Source organism: Coregonus clupeaformis, chromosome 18 (assembly GCF_020615455.1).
Source record: "Coregonus clupeaformis isolate EN_2021a chromosome 18, ASM2061545v1, whole genome shotgun sequence".
Taxonomy (NCBI): domain Eukaryota; kingdom Metazoa; phylum Chordata; class Actinopteri; order Salmoniformes; family Salmonidae; genus Coregonus; species Coregonus clupeaformis.
Window position 1 is genome coordinate 49,640,763 of NC_059209.1, and position 22,517 is coordinate 49,663,279.

At 39.1% G+C, this 22,517-nt stretch overlaps 1 protein-coding gene across 2 annotated transcripts in view; it reads left to right on the plus strand.

The window, feature by feature from the left end:
- The window catches only part of LOC121530921 (MLX interacting protein), a 52,927-nt gene that overhangs the window by 18,209 nt on the left and 12,201 nt on the right, over positions 1-22,517 (plus strand). The window contains exons 2-7 of one of the 2 annotated variants that reach the window (XM_041836296.2): positions 7,989-8,095; positions 9,882-9,967; positions 10,245-10,334; positions 10,574-10,615; positions 11,269-11,509; positions 11,671-11,760. In XM_041836296.2, coding sequence (XP_041692230.2) covers positions 7,989-8,095; positions 9,882-9,967; positions 10,245-10,334; positions 10,574-10,615; positions 11,269-11,509; positions 11,671-11,760 — 656 coding nt within the window. The remainder of the gene's footprint in view (positions 1-7,988; positions 8,096-9,881; positions 9,968-10,244; positions 10,335-10,573; positions 10,616-11,268; positions 11,510-11,670; positions 11,761-22,517) is intronic. The other variant, XM_045226908.1, reaches the window with a different exon arrangement.

The following is a 22,517-nucleotide window of genomic DNA, read 5'->3' on the forward strand; positions in this document are numbered from 1 at the left end:
AACGTTTAGCTTTAAATGTTGATAAACTATTAGGCTATTTCTTTACATTATATGCGCACATGGCAGTAGGCTATAAGCACGAATGTGCCATTAGCGGGAAAACACCACTGTCAAAAGTGACCGCAAATGCGATTATGCATGTAATGCTTTTATTATAAAGGTGCATTTTTATGGTGAAAATTATCTTCCCCAAACTTGAAACTCACGCGCTGCTTATGTATGCCAGTTAGGCTCTACACCCCATGTAAAGGGATTAATGTGCTTAATTTTAAGAAGTTATTTGGCCACTTTAGTTGTGATACAAACCTTTTCAAAACATATAGGTCTATGGGCTACGCTACATGAGGTGTGCAACTATGATTCGAAAAAGTTGAGAGAAAAAAAGGCATTGTTTCTTGCCTTATGCTGGGCGTCATTCACAAGAGATAATATATAATTCACAAGTGATAGGCTAATATTGTCACCCATCAGACAATTATTGATTTAATCTTGTCTTTACATATACTAAATAATATATGTGTGAAATTTGTTTTGATTTAGAATGGATCATTATCATGCACCTGTCTCAACAGGGGCAGCGGGAAAAAAATACATGTCATCTATGCACTTAAATAGCGAATGGAGGATGCTTTTCCCATGGTTCATTTTCATGCCAGCCAGGTAGGCTATACTCCTGTTGTAAAGATAAGCAATGTGCGGAAGGGGGAAAAATTAAGGAACTTGTCTGTCGGCCCTGCATTAAAGAACATAATTGGTTAAAGAAAATATTGATAAATAAAAAAGTCTACCAGTTTCATTTAAGGACCAAAGGATTGACAGCCATCCCATATAGATTGCAAAATAGTTGGGAAGACATTTTTTGACGTACCGATTCCATGGCATAGTGTTTATAAATTATTTGATACGCAAAACGATGCTGGATTCAAAACTTTGAATTTTTTAATTTAAATTATTATACAAAATTCTTGCTACCAATAGAATGTTATTTATATGGGGGATACAATCTTCCCAGCTCTGCAGATTTTGCTGCGAAGAGGCAGAATCATTAGATCATTTGTTTTGGTACTGTCCATTTGTCGCTTGTTTCTGGACACAGGTCCAGGAATGGCTGAAGGATTGCAATATTTACCTGGAGCTAAGCCTGCAGATAGCACTACTGGGTGATCTGAAAAGTAATAGTCAATCGATCAATAATATAATAATACTTTTAGCAAAAATGTTCATTTTCAATTTACAATCTGTAGAAACAATGAGAATAGAAGGGTTCAGAACTTTTGTGAAACATCACAGTACAGTTGAAAAATATATGGCAAATAGAAATCCAATATGGATGGTGTTAAGAGATAGATGGGAGGTGTTGAATGGAGCTGAAGGATGGGACTAATAACAACTAACAACAACTAATAACAACAAGATAACTAATGTAAAGCATACTGTGTCCATAATAAGTATATAGGTTATAGGTTGAGAGCTTTTGTGAAAGAGCACAGTTAGAAAGATATGGCATATAGAAGCAAACCGGATGGACATCATGAAAATGATCGGAGAGGTTGAGGGTAGAGGAAGTTCAGGAGTAAAAACAAACAAAATAGAATTATTGTAAAATTGACTGTGTCCATAAAATGTATATAGTATGTATAAGCTGGAAGTAGAGGCCTAAGCGTTCTTGTTCAGTAGTTTACTCCAATTAGGGAAGGGGTGGTGGGGTTGGAAAGTAATAAAGGGAAATATATGTTTTTAAAGTGTGTGTGTGTGTGTCATACAGTGGGGAGAACAAGTATTTGATACACTGCCGATTTTGCAGGTTTTCCTACTTACAAAGCATGTAGAGGTCTGTAATTTTTATCATAGGTACACTTCAACTGTGAGAGACGGAATCTAAAACAAAAATCCAGAAAATCACATTTTTAAGTAATTCATTTGCATTTTATTGCATGACATAAGTATTTGATACATCAGAAAAGCAGAACTTAATATTTGGTACAGAAACCTTTGTTTGCAATTACAGAGATCATACGTTTCCTGTAGGTCTTGACCAGGTTTGCACCCACTGCAGCAGGGATTTTGGCCCACTCCTCCATACAGACGTTCTCCAGATCCTTCAGGTTTCGGGGCTGTCACTGGGCAATATGGACTTTCAGCTCTCTCCAAAGATTTTCTATTGGTTCAGGTCTGGAGACTGGCTAGGCCACTCCAGGACCTTGAGATGCTTCTTACGGAGCCACTCCTTAGTTGCCCTGGCTGTGTGTTTCGGGTCGTTGTCATGCTGGAAGACCCAGCCACGACCCATCTTCAATGCTCTTACTGAGGGAAGGAGGTTGTTGGCCAAGATCTCGCGATACATGGCCCCATCCATCCTCCCCTCAATACGGTGCAGTCGTCCTGTCCCCTTTGCAGAAAAGCATCTCCAAAGAATGATGTTTCCACCTCCATGCTTCACAGTTGGGATGGTGTTCTTGGGGTTGTACTCATCCTTCTTCCTCCAAACACGGCGAGTGGAGTTTAGTCCAAAAAGCTCTATTTTTGTCTCATCAGACCACATGACCTTCTCCCATTCCTCCTCTGGATCATTCAGATGGTCATTGGCAAACTTCAGACGGGCCTGGACATGCGCTGGCTTGAGCAGGGGGACCTTGCGTGCGCTGCAGGATTTTAATCCATGACGGCGTAGTGTGTTACTAATGGTTTTCTATGAGATTGTGGTCCCAGCTCTCTTCAGGTCATTGACCAGGTCCTGCCGTGTAGTTCTGGGCTGATCCCTCACCTTCCTCATGGTCATTGATGCCCCACGAGGTGAGATCTTGCATGGAGCCCCAGACCGAGGGTGATTGACCGTCATCTTGAACTTCTTCCATTTTCTAATAATTTCGCCAACAGTTGTTGCCTTCTCAACAAGCTGCTTGCCTATTGTCCTGTAGCCCATCCCAGCCTTGTGCAGGTCTACAATGTTATCCCTGATGTCCTTACACAGCTCTCTGGTCTTGGCCATTGTGGAGAGGTTGGAGTCTGTTTGATTGAGTGTGTGGACAGGTGTCTTTTATACAGGTAACGAGTTCAAACAGGTGCAGTTAATACAGGTAATGAGTGGAGAACAGGAGGGCTTCTTAAAGAAAAACTAACATGTCTGTGAGAGCTGGAATTCTTACTGGTTGGTAGGTGATCAAATACTTGTCATGCAATAAAATGCAAATTAATTACTTAAATCATATAATGAGATTCCGTCTCTCACAGTTGAAGTGTACCTATGATAAAAATTACAGACCTCTACATGCTTTGTAAGTAGGAAAACCTGCAAAATCGGCAGTGTATCAAATACTTGTTCTCCCCACTGTATATATGCGAGGGGGAAAAAACATGGGGGATTGGAAGTGATGCAGACAATTACATTGATGAAAGTTACAATCTATCTGCAATATTAAAGCTGATCTACTCAACAACAAAAAAAAGATAAGCAATGTGCTTAATATTAGGAAAGTTGAGAAATAAATATAGTAGGCCAAGATATCTGATGGGATCCTCTTTTTAGTAGAGGCCATCACTCTACTAAGTTAGCAAGTTTGGTAGGCAACTAATGACCATCAGCTGCATCAGAGCATGGAGAAGCCTAATTACCGTGACTAAACGGTCACGTGGAATTTGACTGTCTTCATGACTCGTGACCGCCAGTGTGGCGGTAATACGGTCACTGCAACAGCCCTATTCACAACCATTGTCCGACATTGTGAATGTATTTTAATTCATTTTAATTTGATGTTTAAGTCTCATCTTGGATCTTGTTGCATTTATTGTTATCCTTGATTAATTGTACTTGAAGCTCATACCCCTTTCCTCATATTTCAGAACAATTCTTATTGACCCTTTTACGGTTCATAGGTAAAAAGCTAATTGCATACTCATTATGTTTTTAAAACATAACATAAGTAATGCTTATTACCAAAATATTCATTCTCATTTCCGCAACCTGCTTATCATTACTGAAACACTTAATGAATTAACAATTCTTTATTTAATTGTATATCTAATGTAGTTTGCAATGGTACAGGCAAACACTAGGAGTTACATTGTGGTAGTTATTCAGCAACATGTGTTAAGATGATAATATAACGTAAATGATCACAAATGTCATGATTCAGATCTTGGTATGTTTTTCGGTAATGAGATCTTCAAAAAAATATATATTTGTTTACGAATAAGTCATTTGTTCATTACTATATCTAACTTAGATTTGCTTTGTGGTATAATGTGAAATTTAAATGCAATGAAATACATAAACATTGACTAAACTCTTTGAAATTAACATTTATAATGATGATAGAACAAATTATTTTTGCTCCAAATGAAAATGTGGTAGTCAATGTCTTTTCAAAAAATCCAAAGAGCTCTTTTAAAATTACATTTACATGAGAATCACCCACTCCATCAACTTGGCTTCAGTGGAAAGACATGTCGTTGACCCACTGATAGTTTCAGTTCACTAGTCAGGGGGCAGAAAAAATGAAGATTTGATTTCTATGCAAAATATATACAGCGCCTTCATAAAGTGTTCGTACCCCTTGACTTATTCCACATTTTGTTGTGCTACAGCCTGAATTCAAAATAGATTAAAAAAATAAAATCATCCGTCTACACACAATAACCCACAATGACAAAGTGAAAACATGTTTTTAGAAATGTTGGTGAATGTATTGAAAATGAAATATATCTCATTTACTTAAGTATTCATACCCCTGAGTCAATACTTTGTAGAAGCACCTTTTGGCAGTGACTACAGCTGTGAGTATTTCTGGGTAAGTCTAAGTGCTTTCCACACCTGGATTGTGCAACATTTCACCATTTATTATTTTCAAAACTCTTCAAGCTCTGTCAAATTGGTTTTGTTGATCATTGCTAGACAACCATTTTCAGGTCTTGCCATAGATTTTCAAGTAGATTTAAGTCAAAACTGTAACTCAGCCACTCAAGAACATTCATTGTCTTATTGGTAAGCATCTCCAGTGTAGATATACTCCCCAGTCCTTAATGATTACAAGCATACCCATAACATGATGCAGCCACCACTATGCTTGAAAATATGGAGAGTGGTACTCATTAATGTTGTATTAAATTTGCCCCAAGCATAACACTTTGTATTCAGGACAAAAAGTTAATCGCTTTGCCACATATTTTGCAGTTTTACTTTAGTGTCTTGTTGCAAACAGGATGCATGTTTTGGAATATTTGTATTCTGTACAGGCTTCCTTCTTTTCACTCTGTCAGTTAGGTTAGTATTATGGAGTAACTACAATGTTGTTGATCCATCCTCAGTTTTCTCCTATCACTGCCATTAAACTCTGTAACTGTATTAAAGTCACCAATGGCCTCATGGAGAAGTCCTTGAGCGGTTTTCTTCCTCTCCGGCAACTGAGTTAGGAAGGAGGCCTGTATCTTTGTAGTGACTGGGTGTATTGATACACCATCCAAAGTGTAATTAATAACTTCACCATGCTCAAAGGGATATTCAATGTCTGTTTTTGTTTTTTTCATCTACTAATAGGTGCCCTTCTTTGCGAGACATTGGTAAATCTCCCTGGTCTTTGTGGTTGAATCTGTGTTTGAAATTCACTGTTCGGCTGAGGGATATTACAGATAATTGATGAGGTAGTCATTCAAAAATCATGTTAAACACTATTATTTGCACATAGAGTCCATGCAACTTACTAAGCACATTTTTACTCCTGAACGTATTTAGGCTTGCCATAACAAAGGGGTTGAATACTTATTGACTCAAGACATTTCAGCTTTCTATTTTTAGTTAATTTGTAAAAACATAATTCCACTTTGACATTATGGGGTATTGTGTGTGTGGGCCAGTGACAAAAAATCTCAATTTAATCTATTTTAAATGTGGGTTGTAACACAACAAAATGTGGAAAATGACAAGGGGTGTGAATACTTTCTGAAGGCACTGTAGTTAATTGGGTCTGTGCCCATTTGTAATTGGGTCATTTGATATAGGCTAGGCTAGCTAAACACTGGCCTTTAAAAACATGTCCTTCAAATTGAATGTCTTGTTGTTTCTTGTCCTGTTGATAGTTTTTCTTCCTTGGTTCATCCTTTACTTATAGTAAACATATTATATTACTAGGCTGTGTGCTATCATCTGGCAAAAGTTTTTTATGTGAACACGGCCATAATAACGTTGTGGTTGCTAGAAGTAGAAGAGTATAGAGTATTTTGCAGTACACGACACACTGACATCACGCACAGATGCGCGCGACTCTTGGTGGCAGTAAGAAAGCCATCACGATCTGCGCCTATTCAATATAACCTAGATTTACGTTTCTATTACTTATAAGCAAAATAACTTTTTTGGGTTCTCATACACATACAATGATGTTTTGATTCTTGCTTGAACAGTCGCTAAGATTATATTTGGTTGTGATCTTTGCAAAATAACAATTTTGGATGCAACAGTTGTTAGCTAGAATGCTAACGCTCCTTGATATAGGCTGTAGCAAAAGCTAGCCAAATAACCATTTTACAGGTTGAAGTGGTTTTTTAAGTATAATGCAGTTGATTTGCGATGACACAAACATTAAGCAGGACATTCATACGAGAATTATATTCCAAAAGTAGTGTGAAATGCACCCATATGCAACATGTAAATGGTGGCTTTTTTTGCTGGCATTCTGTAAGAATTCACCCTTGTTCTGCCACCAACTTGCGCGCATCGCCCTCATGTGGTAGTGTTTGCAAACACCGAAAGGGGTCTATTTGATCCCTCAATTGGGGTTAGATAGTCCCTCTTGGCCTATGCATATGCAATGATTTATTAAGTTTAATTAATATGATATGCCAAATAAGTCTAAAAAACACGAGGGCAAATAAATCAGATTGAACTGTTCAGACATAAGTCGCAGGGCCAGGAATCAGATTTGTATCTGATTTCAAACCACCTATGAATGTGACTTGAAATATCCAATTCCATGTGCTTTTTGGTTGTTCAGACTGCAGGAAAAAGATCAGAATCGAATCGGATATGCATTTTATTTTATTTTTGGCACTTCAAACTGCCATTCCCTTCATGGATGCATGTGTTATGTTCAGACCTGGGTTCAATACATGTGTATTTGATTATTTGTTCTTTAAATAGGCCTACTTATTTTCTGTGTATTTTAGTATTTTCAAATCATGTGGCCCGAATCAACTGCTTTTATTGGAAGTATTTTCAAAAAATGTCCTATAAAAAGCATATTATTTGAAAATATTTTCTAATACTTATTTCTAAATACATTATATCAAATACCAAACAGACCTGGTTTCAAATGCGTCAGAGTATTTATTTGTATATGAAAATGCACTGTATTTGAGTATTTTCAAATACATGCCAATACTTACCAAGTGTATTCCCAAAAACTTTCCAATATTCAACTACTTGTGTTTTCTAAAAAAAAATATCCAAAACATGAATTTCGAAAGTAATTGAAATACCCTAAATAGTGTTTGAACCAAGGTCTGGTTATGTTACCCTTTTCAGAATTGTCATGGAGTGTGTCTGCTGTCAAGGCGTCCCTGTAGCCTTCACTTAGGATAGTGTTGAGCTGTCTGAAATCAGGGGTGACGTCCACAATTGTTCTAGGAAAAAGGAAGAGGTATACCTAGTCAGTTGCACAACTGAATGCATTCAACCAAACCGCTCTGAATGCAGGGGGCTGCCTTAATCGACATCCACGTCATCGGCGCCCGGAGAGCAGTTGTTGTTGGCAGTTAACTGCCTTGGTCAAGGGCAGAGCGACACATTTTTCCACCTTGCTGGCTCAGGGATTTGAACCAGCCACCATTTGGTTACTGGCCCAACGCTCTTTACTGCTAGGTTACCTGCCGCCCCCAGGAATCAGATCAGTAAAGAGGTTATCTAACTGTTAAAATCACCTCTTCATTTTGCCAACCTGCCCCTCTCCTGCTTGAGTAGGTCATTAAGAGGCTTGTGTTATCTTCTGCCTTTTCAGCGGCAAGTTAGTGTCACCAAAATGGAAGAACTTCAAAGGCCTAAAGCTGCTGTGGAGAGACAAGATCCGGCTCAACAACGCTATCTGGAGGGCCTGGTACATGCAATGTAAGAGCTCCACGCACGGCTTCATACTCTGTCTCTCACTAAAAACAGCAACCTCACTGTTGTAACATAGGATAAAAGCCAGGTTGAGTTTGGCTGAAAGAAGTATGGGATTACCGATTGCGTGTGGGTATCCATGGTTGATATGTTAGTGCAGTGGGGAAAAAAAGTATTTAGTCAGCCACCAATTGTGCAAGTTCTCCCACTTAAAAAGATGAGAGAGGCCTGTAATTTTCATCATAGGTACACGTCAACTATGACAGACAAATTCAGAAAAAAAAATCCCGAAAATCACATTGTAGGATTTTTTATGAATTTATTTGCAAATTATGGTGGAAAATAAGTATTTGGTCACCTACAAACAAGCAAGATTTCTGGCTCTCACAGACCTGTAACTTCTTCTTTAAGAGGCTCCTCTGTCCTCCACTCGTTACCTGTATTAATGGCACCTGTTTGAACTTGTTATCAGTATAAAAGACACCTGTCCAGACCTCAAACAGTCACACTCCAAACTCCACTATGGCCAAGACCAAAGAGCTGTCAAAGGACACCAGAAACAAAATTGTAGACCTGCACCAGGCTGGGAAGACTGAATCTGCAATAGGTAAGCAGCTTGGTTTGAAGAAATCAACTGTGGGAGCAATTATTAGGAAATGGAAGACATACAAGACCACTGATAATCTCCCTCGATCTGGGGCTCCACGCAAGATCTCACCCCGTGGGGTCAAAATGATCACAAGAACGGTGAGCAAAAATCCCAGAACCACACGGGGGGATCTAGTGAATGACCTGCAGAGAGCTGGGACCAAAGTAACAAAGCCTACCATCAGTAACACACTACGCCGCCAGGGACTCAAATCCTGCAGTGCCAGACGTGTCCAGGCCCGTCTGAAGTTTGCTAGAGTGCATTTGGATGATCTAGAAGAGGATTGGGAGAATGTCATATGGTCAGATGAAACCAAAATATAACTTTTTGGTAAAAACTCAACTCGTCGTGTTTGGAGGACAAAGAATGCTGAGTTGCATCCAAAGAACACCATACCTACTGTGAAGCATGGGCGTGGAAACATCATGCTTTGGGGCTGTTTTTCTGCAAAGGGACCAGGACGACTGATCCGTGTAAAGGAAAGAATGAATGGGGCCATGTATCGTGAGATTTTGAGTGAAAACCTCCTTCCATCAGCAAGGGCATTGAAGATGAAACGTGGCTGGGTCTTTCAGCATGACAATGATCCCAAACACACCGCCCGGGCAACGAAGGAGTGGCTTCGTAAGAAGCATTTCAAGGTCCTGGAGTGGCCTAGCCAGTCTCCAGATCTCAACCCCATAGACAATCTTTGGAGGGAGTTGAAAGTCCGTGTTGCCCAGCGACAGCCCCAAAACATCACTGCTCTAGAGGAGATCTGCATGGAGGAATGGGCCAAAATACCAGCAACAGTGTGTGAAAACCTTGTGAAGACTTACAGAAAACGTTTGACCTGTGTCATTGCCAACAAAGGGTATATAACAAAGTATTGAGAAACTTTTGTTATTGACCACATACTTATTTTCCACCATAATTTGCAAATAAATTCATTAAAAATCCTACAATGTGATTTTCTGGATTTTTTTTCCTCAATTTGTCTGTCATAGTTGACGTGTACCTATGATGAAAATTACAGGCCTCTCTCATCTTTTTAAGTGGGAGAACTTGCACAATTCGTGGCTGACTAAATACTTTTTTCCCCCACTGTATAGGTGGTGTTATTTTTGCTCAACTGGTTGCTCTTGCATGTGTTCTACTCTACAGATGTGGAGAAGAGAGACAACCCTGTCTGCCATTTTGTCACTCCTCTGGATGGTACCATGGACATGGAGGACCATCGTCCGGCAGAGGTAAGAAAGGGTAGTGGATTGGGGGATATATGCAACACTACCATACCACTGCTTCACCCTATTAAACAAACTCTTCTCTGTGATCACTTTTTTATCCCGTATGTATCATTTTAGCTCCTTTGCATGTCCCTCTTCATTATCTATCATAAGATTTTTCCTCTCCTCTGTTCCACTCCATGTCTCTCTCCTCTCCTTACTGTTTACCACTCAGTCCACTTTTCTGTCAACCAATCCCTACATTATTTTCTCCCACCCCCTCTCCCTTTGTCTTCCATAGGCAATAGCCACAGAGGGGAAATATTGGAAAAGAAGAATTGAAATTGTAATTCGAGAGTATCACAAGTGGAGGACATATTTCAAGAAAAGGGTAGGGTAATGGATTTTGTTATTGCCAGAAATTGTGCCTTTTCTGTGTTTTTATATTAAAGTACCAATTAAACAATGTTGGCTAATATTCAAGACTGAGCAGCAGTAGGCCTATTTTAGGTTCTTGTCAGTTGCTTTAACTGGATGGTGAGACAACCAGTTGATGAATGTCCTACATTTACTATGCTTTACTCAATATATGAATCTGCCACATAACATTGATTTTCCAATTTGTCACAGTTACAGAAGCACAAGGATGACGATCTCTCAAGCCTTCTCAAGGTATGCATTCTTAGAGTTCTTGTGTGCTGCCTCGATTCAAATTAGGTAATAACAAAGTAGTGCGAATGAAAGTAAGGGTATCACCCAAATAATAGCTACATATGACATCTAATGTGAAAATGACAACGAATAAAATGACAATGAATAGGCCATTAATGTCACAAATAATACATTCACTATATGTGGATAGGAAAGTTGTAGGCTGTTGATTTGATTTGATTTTATGCTATTAGGATCTCTTTTAGCCTCCAAGGGCTAGTCTTCCAAGAGTTCTTAAGAAATGTAAAAACAAACAGAAATTTAGAAAAACAACAAAAGCAAAGTAATAACACAAACACAGATCCACATTCCTATTACTTTTACATATTACAAGTTACCCCCCCCCACCCACATACCTCATGTGCACATTCATTTTTTCTTTTAAATGGCTTACTTCAATTGTGCAAACAAACACTGCTTGCTCTGTATTTGGATTGTTATGAGGCATGTGTCTTATTGGAGAGACTGATTTGAATCAATTTGAGTATGTAATCAGCATGTTTCAAAACTGTTAAGTAGATGAGTTCTATGATTGATATGGTGTGTACAGTATGTGCACTGCATGTTTTATGTGTAACTGACTGGCTGGCTTGTTGCATTTTGAACACCCTAAGGGGCCAGAGGAGCAGTTTTTGCTGTTTGGGGAGGTCTTTCCAGACACATTCCGTGTGTCCCTTTGTCAGGATGAGGAAATGGCCGTGCGCCGCGTTGCTCGCAAAAGCCGTGAGTCGCCCGTCCCCATGGAGATGGACCCACTCTTTGACATGGATGTGCTGATGTCAGAGTTTTCTGACACACTCTTCTCCACGCTGGCCTCCCACCAGCCCATGGCCTGGCCCAATCCGAGGGAGATAGGTGAGGGCCCGCCACCAACCTCCCATTCCATACACCAAGCCTGTTTCTATTCACTCAGATCCACCCAAGCCTTCCTTCAACCAGATCTATTGGAAAAATCTATTTGCTTTTCAAAGGCAACTTTTTTTCACACTCCATACATGTCCACCTGTTTCTCATAGCTCATGCAGGGAACGCAGACATGATCCAGCCTGGGCTCATCCCCCTACAGCCCAACCTGGACTTTATGGACTCCTTTGAGCCATTGCAAGGTAATGACAATGCACTCTGCCACAGCGACAAACTCCAAAATAATGTCACTATTTAACACGACCTCTGAGCACCTCTTAAGGCCGATCCACAGATCACTCCATTTACTGCGTGTTCGTTTGGGTGGATTCAGATTTTTGTTATTTTTTGGGGGAGCAACGTGCACCTTTTGGTAACATGATACCATCGCCCATCCATGTGTTCCTAGACCCTGAATAGCTTGACTGGTTAATTTGCTATTCTGCTCCTATCACCTGACCTAGAAGGGTCATGATTCATATGCTGTGGTAGATTGACTGACTAGAAATGAAATAGAACATCATCACCAGTGTTAGGTAATTTCGAAGAAAACCAACTGCGTATTTGATTAATAGTAATGTAATGAAAGTTTTGTTTTGTTTTACATTACCTAGTTTTGTGCCTGCCAGTTGGCTGTAGGCTACTCCGCTAGCAGCTTGCTTGCTAGCTAGCTGGCTAAAAACAGCAAGCAAGCTAGCCTTTAAGCTTCCCACATCTCCCCCATGTCAAATAATCAGATTTATAATTAAATAGTATGCCCTGGCAAATATTCTTATACTTGCTAGTGTAACCTGCAACATTATCCCAGTTTAATATGCTGTTTGAATGTATTCACTCCCATATAAGATAAAAACAGAATGTCATCATTCTTGCTCACAGAGAAAAAGCAGCTAAACAAAATACCTTTTTGGGGGGATTCTAATAAGGCTACAATGTTGTTTGGTTTATTGTTTGAACAGTTGCTGAGATTATATTTAGTTATCAATTCAAAATAATTTACTTTGATGCATAGCATCTTGTTCAGATCAAGGAACGGCGGTTATACTTTCATCACTTTTGTTTTCACGGATTTATAGCAACACTAAACATGTTTCCATCCACAGTTTCTATGCGAGTAAAGTCACACCGTATAAAAAATAATCACGCCAGCTGTGATGGAAACAGGAAGTTTTGGTACAGATTATTTGTATGTTCGCATGGTGGGATCTTTTTGTGTCTGTAGTAAAATTAATAAATGCAAGAAATGGCGGTGTATACGCCTTTAACCCATACGAGTCTACGCTCTGTCTAAGCCTTGGGGAGGGGGGCTTCTACTAAGCTGTGTGGAATTGTTTTAAGAAGGTCATACCACATATCTTTTAGCTATTTGATTTTGAATTTTAAGACCCCTTGAAGTATCCCCCCAAAATAATAAACAATTATTTGATGTTTTGGGCATTACTGCTATTAGCCCATACAAACGCATTGAATAACAGATTCTCTACATGGAACAACAGATAGTCCCACCAAAAAATCTAAAGGAAGTTTGTTCGGAAGTGTTTTTTTGACACTTATTTTAACCCCTTATTTTTGGCACTAAACAGTCTCCATATATATGCTACATGACCAAAAGTATGTGGACACCTGCTCGTCGAATATCTAATTCCAAAATCATGGGCATTAATATGGAGTTGGTCCCCCCCTTTGCTATAACAGCCTCCACTCTTCTAGGAAGGCTTTCCATTAGATGTGGGGACTTGCTTCCATTCAGCCACGAGCGTTAGTGAGGTCGGGCACTGATGTTGGGTGATTAGGCCTGGCTCGCAGTCAGCGTTCCAATTCATCCCAAAGGTCTTCGATGGGGTTGAGATCAGGGCTCTGTGCAGGCCAGTCAAGTTCTTCCACACCGATCTCGACAAACCATTTCTGTATGGACCTCGCTTTATGCACGGGGGCATTGTCATGCTGAAACAGGAAAGGGCCTTCCCCAAACTGTTGCCACAAAGTTTGAACCACAGAATCGTCTAGAATGTCATTTTATGCTGTAGCGTTAAGATTTCCCTTCACTGGAACTAAGGAGCCTAGCCTGAACCATGAAAAACAGCCCCAGACCATTATTCCTCCTCCACCAAACTTTACAGTTGGCACTATGCATTGTGGCAGGTAGTGTTCTCCTGGCATCCGCCAAACCCAGATTCCGCTGTCCGACTGCCAGATGGTGAAGCGTGATTCATCACTTCAGAGAACGCGTTTCCACTGCTCCAGAGTCCAATGGCGGCAAGCTTTATACCACTCCAGCCGATGCTTGGCATTGCGCATGGTGATCTTAGGCTTGTGTAGACAAGATGGCGTATTGAATAGAAAGCGGTACAAAACACCTCAAGATAAAAACATAATATTCATTAGCATTTCATATATTCGCAGTTAATATAATTCAATCTGGATAATAACACAAAACAGATCATAAGGCTAGAGAAATATATCGACAAATATTACAACAACACGCAACACCCAAACATGACTGAAGACAAGCGTGGAGAGCCGATCCCCAAAAGGAAACGCGACTCATCGACTGATACAGATGATATATGCTTTTCACCACTGGGTATGGTAAGTGTGGAAAGCGACCTGTTGAAGTCGATAAATGACAAATTGGCCATACTAGAATTGGTCAGTAAAGACGTAAAAGAGTTGAAAGCGAGTCTTCAAATGAGTGACGAAAAAGCTTTGGTAATGGAGAAAGAAACCAAAAAATTAAAAGTGACAGTCTCTAAAATGGAAACGGACGTTAGGGAACTAAAAAAGGAGAACAACGTTCTGAGAGAAGCCTTACTAGACATCCAAACTAGATCGATGAGGGAAAATCTAGTACTTACGGGTATTCAGGAAAAGGAGGGAGAAATAACAGAGAATATTATGAAGGACTTCCTGCATACAGCGCTACAAATCCCACTCGAGGCTGTCGATAAAATCCAACTCGAACGTGTACACCGTTTCAGAAAAAGAGGACAGAAATATGAGTGCCCAATCGTTGCCAAATTTGCTTTTCTTTAAGATAAAGCTATGGTGAAAAGCCTAGGAAAAAAACTTGCTGGCACGAAAATAGGCATGAATGATCAGTTCCCGAGGGAGATTGTAGAAAGGCGCAAAGTTCTGTATCCAATCTTCAAGGAAAACAGATTAAAAGGGAAACGTGTTGCACTCGTGGTGGATATACTATATATTGACAACCAAATGTTCAGAGACACAAAGACTACTCCATGGCTATTCTAAAAGTTGTAATAGAGGAGTCGAATATTGGAGCACCTGATACTAGCAATGATAGGAATTGTAATATTAAATAACATTTATAGTAAGTATAGTATTTTATAAAAGTATTATTCTGCTTGTTATGTCGTTTTATCCATCTTTAAATACAAATAATTAGAACATGGCTTTTTTGGCGGGAGGTTGTTGTTTTGGCGGATGGTTGTTGTGGTTGGTCCTGTGTTCTCTCTGGCGTCCTTTCCCCCTTGCGGCAGATGTGGATTCGGGTGCGTTTGCACGCTCGGCCCATTTCATCCGCAGTCAACCATGTGGTGTGCATTTTTGTGTTTGAAAAGGTGCGGCGTTAAGTGAGTGAGAGGGGAAATGGTTGCATATCCCAGAGCCGACCGGGGGTCTATGAGCAGGGGTAGTGAGAGAGAGCTTTCAATTTTGTGTAGATGAGGGATATACATTTTTAAATATAGTATACATCTAATCTAATTTTTCATTGTCCTATCATGATGGAAAGATCCCTAACCCTATAACCTGGACACCCACCTGAGCGACCCATACACCAAAGAGAAGTTCCCATCTCTTTTATGGACCTGCTGTGAGTATGCAGCCTAAACAGAGAAATAAATGCGGTCAGAGACCTACTTGAGCAGCACCGCCCCCTCAAGATTCTGAGCCTGCCTGGCAGGGTTGGTCCTACAATGCCAGAGCCCCCTGATGGGAGAGCATAATTTACAAGGAAATTCTCAAAGCTGCTAATGAGAACCTTGACGACCTTTTACCTAGCCGGTGGCAATTCCGGTGGGGTACGCCCACCCAGGTAGTGGCAGTGCTGGCAACACTGGCTGCAGTAACCCATGGGGAGGGGGTCACACTCGGACAATCAGAGAGGGGGTTTATCATTGTGGCCCAGGTGGCACAAAATAATCAAAGGTCTGACCGCACGGAGATGCTTGGGAAAATGGTTGCAACAGGGGATCAGAGTGTTTGTGTCTCAGGTGAAGAGGGTGGATCTGATCTCCATCACCTAGGACAAGACATAGATTAAGTAGATTAATCAAATCTCACACTGTTATCAATTTCTGCTCAATCTGCATGCTTTCACAATCAGCTTTAACTGTATGTGCACTCGTAAATCAAGTTATTTCTCGAGTTGGGCTCTGGGATATAACAGCCGTTGAGTATCTGATTTTATGGTGGATTGTGGAGGAGGGGGGTTGAGTGTGTTGGAGTATGTGAGTATGTGCGTGTGTGCTTGTCTGGCATCTGTTGTGGGGAGGTGGGGATGTTGGGGGTGGGAGGGGGGGGTATGGGATGGACCACAGGAATTATTTGCTAGGATAATAATTGCTTGTCAATGAATTAAATGTAATACAATGGCTATCCGGGTTATATGTTAGAATCCTACGCGTGAACTGCCGACATTATTACGCATATTAATTGATAATGATGGAAAATAGGATATGCATAATTTTTTAAAAATAGTTATATGAGGTGAAAGCATTGGAAATGCTTTTGGCGGTTAATCTGCTTCTGTTTTGTGGGTGGCACTGTGTGCTGTTTTCGATGGATGGGTCCTGGCCTCTCGGGGCCTTAGGAATCCGGAGGGACGTGGGTGGGATGCTGATCACTGGGATGATGGCTCAACTTGGGATGGGGAGGGGCTTTAGCGGGGGAATTAGTGGAGAACAATTGAAGGGTTACTCCGTAGCAATGCAAATATCACGGTACAGCTATATGGACACTCAATCATTACGGTATTTTGTATTGGTAAATTTACAAACATATATAATGATAAATAGACTTGAAACTTGTATCTCATTATGGTGTATGGTGAAATAAGTATAGCCAGTTATAATTGCAATGGCTTAGCTGATAATAACAAAAGAAGAACAATATTTACATGGCTCAAAGAGAAGGAATATAATATCTATTGTGTACAGGAAACTCATTCAACAATTCGAGATGAAGTAGCGTGGGAAAAAGAATGGGGGGAATATACTTCTCCCATGGGCAAAGAAATTCAAAAGGGGTGATGATATTAATTAATAGTAATTTCGATCCGAATGTGCAAATTGTCAAAATAGATACGCAAAGTAGATGGATTATTTTAAATATGTTATTGGACCATAAACAGATATGGCTCATTAACCTTTACGGACCAAATAATGATGATCCACAATTCTTTGAAAATATATATAATACATTATCAAGCCTGCAAGCAATTCAAGACAATATTATTATGGTGGGGGATTATAATACTGTTTTAAATAGCTCAATGGACCATAAAGGAAATCACACCACAAACTATCACCCACATGCTCTTAAGGAAATTGTGAATGTCATGGATACATTAGAACTAGTAGATATATGGAGGCTTAAATATACTGATCTAGTGAGATATACATGGCGGAGACTGAATCAAGCTAGTCGTCTTGACTTCTTTCTTATCTCATTCTCGTTGGCACCAAAAGTTTAAAAAAAGTGTTGATAGGGGACAGAATGCGGTCGGAACATCATATAATAGGCATATACATTACTCTTACTGAATTTCCACGTGGGCGAGGATATTGGAAATGTAATCAAAGCCTATTGGATGATAATTTATTTATAATTAGAACAAAGGAATTTATAACTGACTTTTTCCAACATAACATAGGTACAGCGAATCCCCTTATTGTATGGGACACCATTAAATGTGCCTTTAGAGGCCATGCAATTCAGTACTCATCTCGAAAACAAAAGCAATTTAGGTCAAAAGAGTTTATACTAAGAAAGGAAATAGAAAGTCTAACAGAACTGATAGATGGCAATAAAAACTGTAACATAGAGGCTCAGAATAAATTAGAGGAAAAACAAAAAGAAATTGAGAAACTTATTCAAGAAAGATCAAGTGTAATATATTATAAAAATAAAGCAAACTGGATGGAATATGGGGAAAAATGCACAAAATTCTTTTTTTAATCTTCAACATAGGAATGCTACCAAAAAGAACTTAATGAAACTGGTTACAATTGACGGAGTCACCCATAATTCACCAAATGATATTTTGAAGGAAGAAAACAAAGTACTTTAAGCATATGTTTTCTTTTCAGTCGCCTCCATCTCCTCTAACTGAAGCTAATTGTAGAGATTTTTTTTCTATTGATAATGTCAAATTAACAGCCACACAGAAAGACTCATGTGAAGGTGAAATTACAGAGGAGGAACTTCTGGATGCAATTAAAGACTTTAAGTCCGGGAAAACTCCAGGGTTGGATGGCATACCAGTCGTCGAGGTATACAAAACCTTTTTTGATATACTAAGAGGACCGTTATTAGCATGTTTTAACCACTCCTATGTAAATGGTAGATTATCTGACACTCAAGAAGAAGGTCTGATCTCATTATTACTGAAACAGGATACAAGTGGAAAATATAAAGATCTAGTCCATTTACAAAATTGGAGGCCCCTTACACTTCAGTGTTGTGATGCAAAAATCCTAGCAAAATGTATAGCGCATAGAATTAAAAAGGTATTGTCGGATATTATTCATTCTAATCAGACAGGTTTTTTACATGGAAGATACATTGGAGATAATATACAGTGGGGAAAAAATGTATTTAGTCAGCCACCAATTGTGCAAGTTCTCCCACTTAAAAAGATGACAGAGGCCTGTAATTTTCATCATAGGTACACGTCAACTATTGACAGACAAAATGATTTTTAAAAATCCAGAAAATCACATTGTAGGATTTTTAATGCATTTATTTGCAAATTATGGTGGAAAATAAGTATTTGGTCAATAACAAAAGTTTCTCAATACTTTGTTATATACCCTTTGTTGGCAATGACACAGGTCAAACGTTTTCTGTAAAGTCTTCACAAGGTTTTCACACACTGTTGCTGGTATTTTGGCCCATTCCTCCATGCAGATCTCCTCTAGAGCAGTGATGTTTTGGGGGTGTCGCTGGGCAACACAGACTTTCAACTCCCTCCAAAGATGTTCTATGGGGTTGAGATCTGGAGACTGGCTAGGCCACTCCAGGACCTTGAAATGCTTCTTACGAAGCCACTCCTTCATTGCCCGGGCGGTGTGTTTGGGATCATTGTCATGCTGAAAGACCCAGCCACGTTTCATCTTCAATACCCTTGCTGATGGAAGGAGGTTTTCACTCAAAATCTCACGATACATGGCCCCATTCATTCTTTCCTTTACACGGATCAGTCGTCCTGGTCCCTTTGCAGAAAAACAGCCCCAAAGCATGATGTTTCCACCCCCATGCTTCACAGTAGGTATGGTGTTCTTTGGATGCAACTCAGCATTCTTTGTCCTCCAAACACGACGAGTTGAGTTTTTACCAAAAAGTTATATTTTGCTTTCATCTGACCATATGACATTCTCCCAATCCTCTTCTGGATCATCCAAATGCACTCTAGCAAACTTCAGACGGGCCTGGACATGTACTGGCTTAAGCAGGGGGACACGTCTTGCACTGCAGGATTTGAGTCCCTGGCGGCGTAGTGTGTTACTGATGGTAGGCTTTGTTACTTTGGTCCCAGCTCTCTGCAGGTCATTCAGTAGGTCCCCCCGTGTGGTTCTGGGATTTTTGCTCACCGTTCTTGTGATCATTTTGACCCCACGGGGTGAGATCTTGCGTGGAGCCCCAGATCGAGGGAGATTATCAGTGGTCTTGTATGTCTTCCATTTCCTAATAATTGCTCCCACAGTTGATTTCTTCAAACCAAGCTGCTTACCTATTGCAGATTCAGTCTTCCCAGCCTGGTGCAGGTCTACAATTTTGTTTCTGGTGTCCTTTGACAGCTCTTTGGTCTTGGCCATAGTGGAGTTTGGAGTGTGACTGTTTGAGGTCTGGACAGGTGTCTTTTATACTGATAACAAGTTCAAACAGGTGCCATTAATACAGGTAACGAGTGGAGGACAGAGGAGCCTCTTAAAGAAGAAGTTACAGGTCTGTGAGAGCCAGAAATCTTGCTTGTTTGTAGGTGACCAAATACTTATTTTCCACCATAATTTGCAAATAAATTCATAAAAAATCCTACAATGTGATTTTCGGATTTTTTTTTCTGAATTTGTCTGTCGTAGTTGACGTGTACCTATGATGAAAATTACAGGCCTCTCTCATCTTTTTAAGTGGGAGAACTTGCACAATTGGTGGCTGACTAAATACTTTTTTTCCCCACTCTAAGGCAAGTATTGGAAACAATAGAACACTATGGAAAATATGGGAAACCAGGCCTGCTATTCATAGCAGACTTCGAAAAGGCATTTGATAAAGTTCGACTGGGGTTTATATATAAATGCCTGGAGCATTTCAATTTTGGACAATCTCTTATAAAATGGGTCAAAATCATATATAGTAACCCTAGGTGTAAAATAGTAAGCAATGGCTATTTCTCAGAAAGTTTTAAACTGTCAAGAGGAGTGAAACAAGGTTCCACTATCGGCATATCTATTTATTGTGGCCATCGAGATGTTAGCTATTAAAATCAGATCCAATAATAATATCAGAGGATTAGAAATACAGGGCTTAAAAACAAAGGTGTCATTGTACGCTGATGATTCATGTTTTCTTTTAAATCCACAACTAGAATCCCTCCACAGCCTCATAGAGGATCTAGATACATTTTATAACCTCTCTGGATTACAACCAAATTATGACAAATGTACTATATTACGTATTGGATCACTAAAAAATACAATTTTTACATTACCATGTAGTTTACCAATAAAATGGTCTGATGGTGATGTGGATATACTCGGAATACATATCCCAAAGGAAATAAATGATCTCACTTCAATAAATGTTAATAGAAAGTTAGCAAAAATAGATAAGATCTTACTACCATGGAAAGGAAAATACCTGTCAATTTGTGGAAAAATCACCCTGATTAACTCATTAGTATTATCCCAGTTTACCTATTTGCTTATGGTCTTGCCTATGCCTAGCGAACAGTTTTTTAAATTATATGAGAAAAAAATATTCAATTTTATTTGGAACGGCAAGCCAGACAAAATTAAAAGGGCATATTTATATAATGAATATGAATTCGGAGGACAGAAATTATTAAATATTAAAGCATTAGACCTATCACTAAAAGCTTCAGTCATACAAAAGTTATACTTAAATCCGAACTGGTTCTCAAGCAAATTAGTAAGATTGTCTCACCCAATGTTCAAGAAAGGCCTTTTTCCCTTTATTCAGATTACAACAACTCATTTGCAGTTATTTGAAAATGAAATCATCTCCCAAATATCACTATTTCTAAAACAAGCCATAGAAAGTTGGTTGCAATTTCAATTTAATCCTCCAGAAACGACAGAACAAATAATGCAACAAATATTGTGGTTAAATTCAAATATACTAATTGACAAAAAACCTTTATTTTTTGACAGAATGTTTAAAAAAGGTATAATCTTCGTAAATGATATCATCGGTAGGACTGGTGGAGTTATGTCGCACATGCAGCTAACAAAAACATATGGAAATGTCTGCTCTACCCAAAATTACAACCAAATAATTGCAGCCTTACCGCAAAAGTGGAAGAGGAAAGTGGAAGGGGGAGAAAGTAAGGAACTTGTCTGTCGGCCTTGCATTAAAGAACATAATTGGATAAGGAAAACTGTGATAAATAAAAAAGTATATCAGTTTCACTTAAGGACCAAAGGATTGACAGCCGTCCCATATAGATTGCAAAGTAGTTGGGAAGAGATCTTTGACGTACCGATCCCATGGCATAGTGTTTATGAACTGACACGCAAAAAAAAAAATGACACCGGATTCAAAAATTAGAATCTTTCAATTTAAATTATTATATAAAATTCTTGCTACCAATAGAATGTTATTTATATGGGGGATACAATCTTCCCAGCTCTGCAGATTTTGCTGTGAAGAGACAGAATCATTAGATCATTTGTTTTGGTTCTGTCCATTTGTAGCTTGTTTTTGGACACAGGTCCAGGAATGGCTAAAGGATTGCAATATTTACCTGGAGCTAACCTTGCAGATAGCATTACTGGGTGATCTGAAAAGTAATAGTCAATCGATCAATAATATTATAATACTTTTAGCAAAAATGTTTTATTTTTAATTCACAATCTGTAGAAGCAATGAGAATAGAAAGGTTCAGAACTATTGTAAAACATCACAGTACGGTTGAAATATATATGGCAAATAGAAATCCTATATGGATGGTGTTAAGAGATAGATGGGAGGTATGGAATAGAGTTGAAGGATGGGACTAATAACAAATAACAACAAATAATAACAAAGATAACTAATAATGTAAGCATACTGTGTCCATAATAAGTATATAGGTTGTATGTTGGGAGCTTTTGGGAAAGAGCACAGTTAGAAAGATATGGCATATAGAAGCAAACCGGATGGACGTCATGAAAATGATCAGAGAGGTTGAGAGTAGAAGAAGTTCAGGAGCAAAAAAAAATATATATATATATATATATATATATATATATATATATATATATATATATATATATATATATATATATATATATATATAATAGAATTATTGTAAAATTAACTGTGTCCATAAGGTGTAGATAGTAAGTATAGACCGGAAGTAGAGGCCTGGGCATTGTTGTTCACTAATTTACTCCAAGTAGGGAAAGGATGGCGGGGTTGAAAAGTAATAAAGGGGAGTATATATATAAAAACATGGGGGATTGGAAGTGATGCAGACAATTACATTGATAGAAGA